This window comes from Macaca thibetana, chromosome 9 (genome assembly GCF_024542745.1).
Source record: "Macaca thibetana thibetana isolate TM-01 chromosome 9, ASM2454274v1, whole genome shotgun sequence".
Classification (NCBI taxonomy): domain Eukaryota; kingdom Metazoa; phylum Chordata; class Mammalia; order Primates; family Cercopithecidae; genus Macaca; species Macaca thibetana.
The window spans coordinates 121085081-121095201 of record NC_065586.1 but is presented as its reverse complement, the minus strand read 5'-3'; the positions used below and the strand labels follow the sequence as shown (position 1 = coordinate 121095201).

The following is a 10121-nucleotide window of genomic DNA, read 5'->3' as shown; positions in this document are numbered from 1 at the left end:
GCGTGCATCCTCCATTTAGAAGGGCGTGATCGTGTGAAAACGTACCTCTCACGGGTCCGCACGTCATATCGGAGGCAGTGATTACCCACCGTGGAGATGAAAATGTGTGTGTTTGCATACTTGTGGGTTAAACAAAGCAAGATGTTGAAATCCCTCAGAACTCTCTGTTTCAAAAACAGATTTAGTCTCTCATATCAGAAAATACAGTTGGGAATTCCGCTTGCTTGAAGGGAAGAATATATTTCCAAGTCCAGGAAAGGGAGAGTTGATGGTAGGTGGTTTTCTTCCCAACGTGTGCCAGGTGTAATTTATGGCGTGTGTTTCCTTGGACATTGTGGATGAAGTCCTAGGTGGGCGTCCTCAGAACACCATTTAGAATTTTTATTTTAACTCTAGAGTCTTGACCAAAAATTTAAAATGTAAATCAGTTTTCTTCCTTTCAGACATACTTCTTTCCTCCCCGCCTGCCTCCCCTACATAATTCAGAAAACAGAATCCTTTTCAAATGATTTTTTTTTTTCCTGAATAGCTTGTGAAAAACAGGATGAAACAGTAAGATCTACCTTTTTGAAAATAGCCTTGAAGCAACTGTAGGCGGGGACCAAGGCGCCGGACCTCACAGCCCTGCAGAGACCCCCTTAAGTGTCTCTGCCATTGCTGTGTGGCCCTTCTGCTATTAATATTACCTCCTAGAGGTGACCTCCAGGCATTTTGCTTTTTGTTTCCAAGTGGAGACTGAGCAACTGGCCTGATTTTCTGTTTTGTCGTATAGATTCTGGTTTTGTCTCATGGATTTTTTCAAGTCTGATCACATCATTATTTGACTTTCTCGAATACATGTGCGGCAGGAGGGACGTCAGATAATTTTTCCGAGGGCCTGTGCCTGCTCTCTGAGTCAAACATTCTTTCTTTGCAACCAACTAATTTGCATGGCGATGACATTTGTTGCTCCAGTAATTTCATCTGATAATGGCCGGGCTTGCAAAGCGGATCTGAAAACATATTCCTTAATTATGTGTTGCTAAGTGACGGGAGGGTTTGGTCATAATCACAGAAAGATTATCTCCTCACCCAAGTCGTGGAAAGGTTTTGCTGAAGGAGGACCTGTAAGATTGCCTTCTTTTCTTTTCTTTCCTTTTTCCTGTTTATTTTACACTTGCCTTTTAACGAAAACATTCACCGTTATTTGGGTATGGAGTGAGGGGTATTATGTAAGTTGTTTGCAGTGTGATTGTTAACACGATGTTTTGCAGACCGGAGGATATTGATTTTTACTTAATTTGCGTGGCAGCGAGCCAGTGCCAGGGAAGTCTGCAGGCAGAAGCCAGCCAGCAAATCAAATGTCTCTGTTCAGTGATCCACCCCATAGCTGCAGTTTTCCTCCTCGTTCCTTATCGTATGTTCATCGTGGCTTTACTCCCCACACCCTGTCGGGAAGGGGGCAGGGGCTGGCGTCTCTGGTAGTGCTTCAGCTGTGTACAGGGCCGTACATTTTGTGTGGCAGTTTCCGTGGAATCCACAGGCAGATCTGGATCTGTCGGAGCTAGCAGGGAAAGTAGATGGTGTGTGTGTGGAGGATAATGTTTACGTTTCAGGAAAGCACAGGTTGGGCAGTCCCAGTGGCCTCTGGTCCAGGACGCGCGGCTATCTGGAAATCCAGTGTTGCTCGTTCGGGACGCCACCAGCATGAACGCATCTTTGTTCTGGTGCTGCCTAACTCGAGGGCTTGCATCCCATCGGAGGGACAAGGAACTCTCTTCTGGAAGTTGACTCTCTTCCTCCCTTCGGGACAGGCAGTGTTGCCGTATTTACAATAAGGTGGTTTGGGGTTTGGGGATTGTTTTCAGTATCTGTTTTATTTTCGTATGCTTTGGCTATTTTTAACATATGTTTACTTTTTCTCAGTCTATGAACTACCTGCCTTATCTTGGTGGGTTTTGTGCATACACACAATAGGCTCCTTTTTCTAGTCCAGTCCGCTGACCAGGCAGTCCAGAGTGACAATGTGAGGAGGGCATATGCCGCGGGGACCCCAATGCGGCCCACCAGCCCCGGTGACATGGACAAATGGGGGCTCCTCAGGCTCACGTGAGTGGCAGCACCTGGCGGGTGGTGGGGTCAGCTGTCGCTCTCAGGCTGACCTGGCCGGCTATGGCACGAGTCGTGGAGCCCTCCGGCGGTGGCTGCGAGCCAGCAGTCTCCCCGTGTCACGTGCTATCACCCGAGCCCTGCCAGCACCAGATGCAGCGGGGAGCATCAGAAACAACGAATGGGGCTGCGGCCATTTTCATACCTTTGTCTTCACAAAATACAGCCAAGCCTGCAACCTGCACAGGGCTCAGCTCAGGACACACCCTGGGGGCAGAGTTTCAGATGTGAGAAACGCAGTCCCATCCCAAAGAGCCACAAAAAGATCTTTCTGAGCTTTTTCCATTTTCTTCCAGTTATTTTTCTTGATGCAACTGGATTAATGGGGCACACGTGACCCCTGTCTAGTTGCTAAGGTCACTGCCTGAAGACTCTTCAGGATCGGGGGAGGAGCGTGTGGTCTGTGTGAAGGGGCTGTTGAGGCTGATGGTTGTGACAGTTATCTGTCACCAGAGCTGGTCACTCGCATGGCTTCTTTTGGTGTGGCCTTGGTTTCCAGCAACTGGAGGTGTGAACTCTGGTCTCCTGGGTAGAAAGCACCCCCATCAATAATTTTAGCCCTATCTGCATAGAGGGTCTCCCCCATCGGCCCGCACCCCTGCTACTGAGTCCTCATGCAGCCTTGCCTCTTGTTGAGGCTCCCTCTGCACCTTGAGATCTGTGCTGGGGCAGAGGACACACTGCTCTTGAGGGTCTTGACCCTTAAACCTTCGACTGGCTTCCCCTGTGTCAGAGCACAAGGACATTTGGGGGCGAAGTCCAGGGGCTGTGACCCCAGGCTGGCCCTGCAGACCAGCAGAGGGATGAGTGCAGCCCTTCCTGTGTGCTGGCCATGCGGTCCAGCCAGGGAGAGTTGTAAGGGAGCCAGGAAACCTCTTTCTGGCTGCCCCCAGGATCCCCGAGTCCCAGACACAGACCACTGCCCTGGGCAGGGCCCAGCGTGAGCTCGGGGGCTTGTTCACTCCTTCCGTCCTTACTGACCTGTCACCTGCTGTTCCTTCCTTCCTTCCTTCCTTCCTTCCGTCCGTCCGTCCTTCCTTCCTTCCTTCCTTCCGTCCGTCCGTCCGTCCTTCCTTCCGTCCGTCCGTCCGTCCGTCCTTCCTCATTGACCTCTCCCCTGCTATGTGCCAGGCCTGTGACTGGATGTTTGGGGCTCCCAGGTGGGCAAGACCCAAGGCTTGTGTTCAGGTGCTTTCTGGTCTGGGGGCCAGGAAAGGCAATTAATAAAAGGACAGTTACTGTGACTATGAATAGCAGGGACCAGGATGGGGCCTGTGGAGCACCTGGAGCTCCAGGGCTGCCTGGCCACTCCTGTGCTTGGAAGAGCATCCCTACAGCGCATGTGTGTGCACCGGCAGGGATGCAGGAGGAGGGCGGAGCTCAGCACCGCAGCCAGACTGGGGCCAGGGGAGAGGACACCGCCCAGGCTGGCGTGGGGCAGGTGGAAGTGTGTGCGTGAGCTGTCATGTGCAAGGGCAGCTAAGGGCCTGACTGGTGTTTTGAGACTCCCTGTGGCATCTCTTTTCTTGCAAAGTAATCTATACCTGCATAGTCAAAACATTACAACATTATGGAGCCACATAGCCAGGATTCTGCCCCACCCCGGCCTGGTAGAGCCAGAACCTCGGCACAGCCTCCCTTCCAAATCCAAGAGGAGCTGAACGGTTCCCAGGTGCTGACAGCTCAGCCTTTTCTAGCAAAACAGTGAACACACCCGACATCAGTGAGCTCTGCGGGTCTTCCCTTTGGCTTTTGTACTTGATCAGTCATTGGGTTTCATGGCCCGGTGTTCTCTGCATTCAGGGTGCCCCTGGGCAAGTCAGCTGCTACTGGCCTCTGTGCCTCTGAGGCCCTGGTTGTGGCTGATGCTTGACCTCCTGAGCCTCCCAGCCCTTCTTGTGAACTTGCCAGATCACCCTCTGCCTTCTTTGCAGAGCATCAGTGATCGTCCCTCCCTCCCGTTGCTGCCCTGAAGTATTCGCATCTTGGTGTGCCCCCCTTACCAGACTGAACTCTGTGAGTGCCTGAACCTGGCCTCGCCCTTTGTTCATGGAGCTCATTCTGCTAGGCTGAGACTGGGTTTCTTGGTCCCCTTTCAGGCTCCTGGACGTGCTGTGGACCCCAGGAATATGATTTCAGCCCAGGAGCATAAAGTAGTTGAATGCATGTCCCGGAGGAGTGCCACCTGCTTTGTGTTTGGGCAAGTGTGTTGAGTTCTCTGTGCTTCTACTTCTATGTCTGTCAAAGGGGGTAGGTCTTGAACCTGCTTCCTGTGCTTCTGGGAGAGCAGTGAGCAGAGAAGGAAGAGAGTGCTTGCATGTTGAGGTTGGAGCTGCCTGGCCTCAGCAGGGAATGGTGCTTTTCTTGTTGTGGTTGACCCTTGGCCTCTTCTCACACAGGACTGCTGAGGTCCTTGGGGTCTCGGGGGCCAAACTTGTCCCCCAGCTCTGCCTCCTTCACAGCACTTCCTCTGACCCCTTGGGTGTGGATTTCATTCTGTCCATGGAGGACATGGGGTGAACCACACCCATACAACTAGACAGCCCCGCTGTGGTCCTCAGTTTGGTGCAAAGGCTGCTGTCCTAGGCCTCTGTCTTGTTAAAGCTTAGTGAGTCTTTTTTCAAAAGTGGGTATCTGGGCATTTTCTATAAGCCCACATTGCACAGAGTGTGTCCTCCGCGCTGGTATGTGGGTGATTGGACCAGGAGTCTGGCCAGAGAGTAACGTGGGTGCTTGGCATCAGCTGACTGGGGTTGCAAGTCTCAGGCCTTCTGCCTAACAGGCTGGGCTCCTGGCCGCATCTGGAGGGCTCCAAGGGGGAAGAGGTCGACAAACGATTTCTGCTGGGCATGGTGCAGGACTCAGAGCAGGTGGTGAGTGAGGTCGGCGCTTGCTGTTAGTTTGAAGGAATTGACCCATGTTTTCATGGCAGACCGTGTCAGCCAAGACTGCTGCTGGGACCGTGGCCAGCTCTGCCCGCATTCCAGTCACCAGACCCTCTTCTGTATGTCTCCACAGGGCCCGCGTTGACTGGCCTCCTCATGTCTATAGGGGCGTTCCATCTTCTGGTTTCGAAAACAGTTCCACATGGAGTAGGGAGATCTTGACCAGGGGACCCTCTGCTTTCTAGGAAGCAGGTCATGGGGTCATAGCTTCGGTTTCTAGATAATAGTTTTGTGTGACTGTGCGGTCCCCACACCATCCCCCCTGCCCCCACTGAGTGCTCTGAGAACCACATCACACCTGGAGCTCTGTGCATTGCCAAGCTCAGGGCCTCCTAAACCCCTCCAGGGATTATTGCTCCTCTGAATCTTTAAAAGCTGTTGATCTTGGCCGAGGTACAGTTCATATTTTCCTGGAAGGTTTGCAGAGCCAAGGGCATAAGTACCTGAGCAGATTCCACAGACCAGGTGAGTGGCCCCATTTTCACCTGGCCATAAAAAGAACCAACAGTCCCCTACGCTATTTTGCTTTAACTCTACTTTCAAATGTGGTCTTTGCTCTTGAGTGTCTGGTGTCCATCCTGGGGCTCCACAAGTCACATTTCAGCTCTGTCAACCTCAGTGCTTGAGTTGAGGGTCAGAATTCCTGGGTCATGGGGCCCAGGCTTTTTGGTGTCAGGCACACAGTTTGGAAATATTTCTCCCCCGTTCTGTGGTTGTTTTTTTCAGTTTCTTGATAGTGTCCTTGAAGCATAAAAATTTTAATTCGGAGTCTTATGTATTTACTTTGCTTATGCCATTGGTGTCACATCTAAGAAACCATTGCTTAATCGAGGGTCATGAAGATACACTCTTATGTTTTCCTCCAGGAATGTTACAGTTTCAGCTCTGACATTGAGGTCTTGATCTACTTTGAGTAAAGTTCTGCATATGGTGTGAGGTAGGGGTCCCATTCAGCCAGTTGTCCCAGTGTTTGCTTTGTGCTTTGCAGAAGCTGAGCTGTGGAGAGCTGGGCTGGTTAGAGCAAAAGTAGAGCTTCACACCAGACTTCTTACATTTGGAAACTAACATTCTAAGGAAGAGAGACGTATTTTTTTTTTTAAGTGAGAAAGTCAACATATATTAACAGGAAAGCTTTTCAGGTGTTTGGCACAAATGTATTTACCCCTAAGAGCATATGAAGCAAGAATTCTAAAGCTTTTTCACAGATTCCTTGCTCATACGTGGGAGAGGGTTTTTGTTTTGTTTTGTTTTGTTTTTTTAATCCATAACTAATTAGCCCATGTTAGCGATGTAGAAACGAGTGTAATTAAACGTGCTGTTGTCAGGTGTGTGTTCCCCACTCTGAGGCTGGCTTCAACAAAGGGCTTTCTAGTTGTTTTTTACATAAAGGATAAAAAAAACTAGCCTCCGTTCACTTTTCTTGCCCCCTCCAGTGGGAGGGAGGAACTGCTGAAGGAACAGGAAGGTACACTGTAGTTAAATTTAGCCCAACAGCAGCTTTCAGCATGTGAATAAAACAGCTTTTGCCAAATTGTTAGGAGAGCAAAAAATCCAACCTAGAAACACCTGTCCCCATCGAGAGGGTGAGCAGCCCCTTGGAGAACTCATCCCAGGAGGGTTTGCAAATGTCATTGGTACATGGGGCAGCTGTGTGACCATTTGAGGGAGAAGACTGTGGCTGAGTTAGTACCCTGGGTGTGTTCCACCAGAAGGGGCAAGAGTAGGAACCCTGATTCCTGGTCTCCAAATGCAGTTGTGTGGGGTACCAGTGGGGTTGGCGGGGAGCACGTCCGCAATACCAGCTAGATATGAACATGGTGCCTCCTCAGGACTGGTGGGGTGCACCTACCCAGGTGGCCCATGGAATGTGCCTCTTGCCCCTTTGCCAGGGCCAAGGTAGGGGAAACCAGCCTTGAGAGAATCTAGGGCCCTGACTGAGTTCAGTAAATATTAGGATTTGTCACTATTGTAGAGCTTTTTTTGTTTGTTTTTTTGTTTTTTTTTTATTAGACAGTCTTGCTCTGTCACCCAGGCTAGAGTGCAATAGAGCAATCTCCGCTCACTGCAACCTCAGCCTCCCGAGTAGCTGAGCCCACAGGTGCTCACTACCACACCCGGTTGATTTTTATATTAGTAGAGATGGGATTTCTCCATGTTGGCCAGGCTGGTCTCAAACTCCTAACCTCAGGTGATTCCCCTGTCTCAGCCTCCCAAAGTGTTGGGATTACAGGTGTGAGCCACTGCACCTGGCCTATTGTGGAGCATTTGACAAGGATGATCCCCCATCTGAAATCCCAGGAAAACTCTGGACATTCTTCCTCTGACAGGCGCAGAGAGGTCCACCCCCTACCCTGAGTCCTACAGCAGGATGTGGCCCATGCCATGATGATCCCCAGGCACAGTGCCTTACCACAGCAAGGGGAAGTCAACAATGGTATACACTTGGGGAGGAGTCACCAGTCCGAGCTGGAAGCCAAGGTCTGTGTCAGCAAGAGGAAACAGGACAAAGTGGCTGGGCTCTGGAGCAAGAGTCATGACAGGCTCTGGAGCAGGAGTCATGATGGGCTCTGAGGCTCGCTTCCCATGGGTAACATTGGGGTGATGGTGCCCACCCCACCTGCCCCCAGGGCTCTGAGAACTGCTTCACACCAGAGCTGTGTGCACGGCAAGCTCAGGGCCCCCAGCTGGCTCCACGCGCACCTGCTGGTGCTTGCCTGGCTCTAGCTGCTGCCCTCAAGACCACACCTGCATCCGAGCTGCTCTGACTGCAGAGCCAAACTCCTTCTCCTGGATCATGCTGCTGCCTGGGAGAGTTCAGGGAATTAATTCTCCCAGTGAAGAGCAAATGCCATTCTTCTGTGTGATTAAATGGAATGTAAAATGTTCTTTGGACCTAAGAGGATTTAAGCTAGCTCTTGGGAATGGCTGTAACACACACAACGGTAAAGTTTTAATAAATGGAAAAGTAAATGTAGGAAAAGGTGAGGGAGGGTGGTGGGACCAGAACACAGCGTCCCCTGCAGTCCTGTACACAAGGATAGATGGGAATTCTGCTCTGAGCTTCCTAGCAAAGAAAGAGGGAAACTGATCACGTAGAAGAATCACACTGTGTAAGATGGGACCGATGAACCCGTTGCTCAGAAGCAGAGGTGAGTTTCTCCTGCCTTTATTGCCTCTCCAAAGAAGCGGCATCAGCGCTAGTTTGCGGTTTCTTTCTGGCATTACCTCCCTGCTCCTCACCACCTTCCTCCGCTGCCCGTCGACAGCCTCCTGTGTGTCACCTTCGAATTTCACCAGGGCCTCATCCTAGTTGAAGCTGTTAAGCTCTTCTTGCACTTGGCTGGTGCAGTCAGCTGTTCTTTGGCACTGACTTCCCTCGGGGTTCCCACCTCCTCTTCTGACCCAGCCTCATTAAGGGATTGCATTCAGGGATTTTTCGTGGTGGAAGGAAGCTCTGCCTGCGGAGCTGAATGATGGCACCAACCGCCCAGCGCAGGCCAGTCCATTCCCCTTCCATCCACAGTGCTTAGAGCTGACCTCTGACCTCTCAACCCAACACATTTCCCCACTGGGGATTTGCCTATTAGATGCTTTGTATATGAAGGAATAAATATGCCTTTGTGATGGGTTCTAGTGTTTTCCTGTAAACTGGGCTCTGAGCCTAGGATGCTGTAGAAGTTATTAGATTTTAAGAAAAAGAGAAGAAAGAAGAATGGAGGCGGCGTCCAGCCAGCTGTTGTGCTGAGAATGTTCACTTCCTGGCTGTGAGCTGGGCCTGGGCACAGCGCTCTTGGCCCCTGGCCTGCCGGACAGCAGTCCTTGCTGATCTCTTTCCTCTTGGGTTTTAGGACCACTCGCAAAACAAGAGTGTGCTGTGAGCGTGAGGCTTCTCCCTCTCCTGTCTCAGCCTTGGCTGCCATAGCTAAGGAGGAGGGTGTTATTTTGCTTTTGTGGACATTCAGCCTGAGAAATATGGTGAGAAAATTAAGACTGGCACTGCCAGGCTACGGGCTACTCAGGGTCCTTTTGCCAGAGGACGTGTTGTTCATTTCTCTGGGGCACTGGTGGGATTGGTCCATCCGATTCCAAGGGAGAAGCCAGCGGCCGGGGCAGCCATCCAGAGGGCTCCTGGTCCCGGCACTCACGGGCAGCCGTCCCCTCGGGCAGGACTTGATGGTGACCCCTGGAACTTGGCGGTGGCGCTCGGCTTGCTGTGGGTTTATGGAACATCCAAGGCATTTGCCCTCTTGGTTGCTGCTACTTCCTGTACCTTGGAGGGAAAGTCCCTTGGGGCACTGGGAAGGGCGGGCGCGGCCTCATGGCCTTCCTCAGCCTGATCGGGACCCGACCTCGCTGCACTCTGACCGTCCACTTCCCCCTGTCACCCCGGGTGGTGCTTAGAGCCCTTTTGTGAGGTGCAGGGACCCTGGTACCCAGCGCACAGTAGGCGCTGTCAAACTTCCACACAGTGAGAAGTCAGGCTGGACCGTCCCGTGCCATCTTGGGTTGCCTGTGGCCTTTTTAGATTTCTGCAGAATCTCACCCAGCCTTGTGCGTGCCCACACTGGACACGCCACCAGCCCAGCACCCAGCCTCGAGTGTGGCCGGTGAGGAAGCGTGCAGCAGCTGGCCTCTCGGCTAGATTCCTCTGGCAACCATTCGTTCTTTTCTCATCTCTATTTTCTCTTATTTTTCTCAAACATCCCCTTCTGTTGTTGTCAGGGGCACATTTTTAGAACTTGAGAACTGTTCACCCAACACCTCCACCAGCAGTGCCCACGCAGCGGGCGGGCAAGGCGCCTTCTTGGAAGTGCTTTGGGGACCCAGGGAGCCCGGCTGTGGCCCCAGCAGGGCAGGGGAGGATGGCCGGGCCACACCACGGACCGCACAGCAAAGGCTCCGTTTCAAGAACAGATGTCGCGTTTCCTGCTTGTGGCCTGTGGGGTTGCCACTGATTTTTGCCTTGATATGAAAACCAGCAATGCTGCTTTTCCATCTGGGCCATGGCTCTTCTGGGGACAATGCAGG

At 51.9% G+C, this 10121-nt stretch overlaps 2 protein-coding genes across 9 annotated transcripts in view; both read left to right on the top strand.

The window, feature by feature from the left end:
- Positions 1 to 10121, top strand: part of EEF1AKMT2 (EEF1A lysine methyltransferase 2) — a 331933-nt gene that overhangs the window by 52784 nt on the left and 269028 nt on the right. The gene's annotated exons all lie outside the window — the stretch shown is intronic.
- The window catches only part of CTBP2 (C-terminal binding protein 2), a 173287-nt gene that overhangs the window by 136163 nt on the left and 27003 nt on the right, over positions 1 to 10121 (top strand). The window contains exon 1 of one of the 8 annotated variants that reach the window (XM_050803754.1): positions 1068 to 2088. The exons of the other annotated variants lie outside the window; for them this stretch is intronic. Coding sequence (XP_050659711.1) covers positions 2019 to 2088 — 70 coding nt within the window. The 5' untranslated portion in view covers positions 1068 to 2018. Of the gene's footprint in view, positions 1 to 1067; positions 2089 to 10121 lie in introns of those variants that run through there. 8 annotated transcript variants of the gene reach the window in all.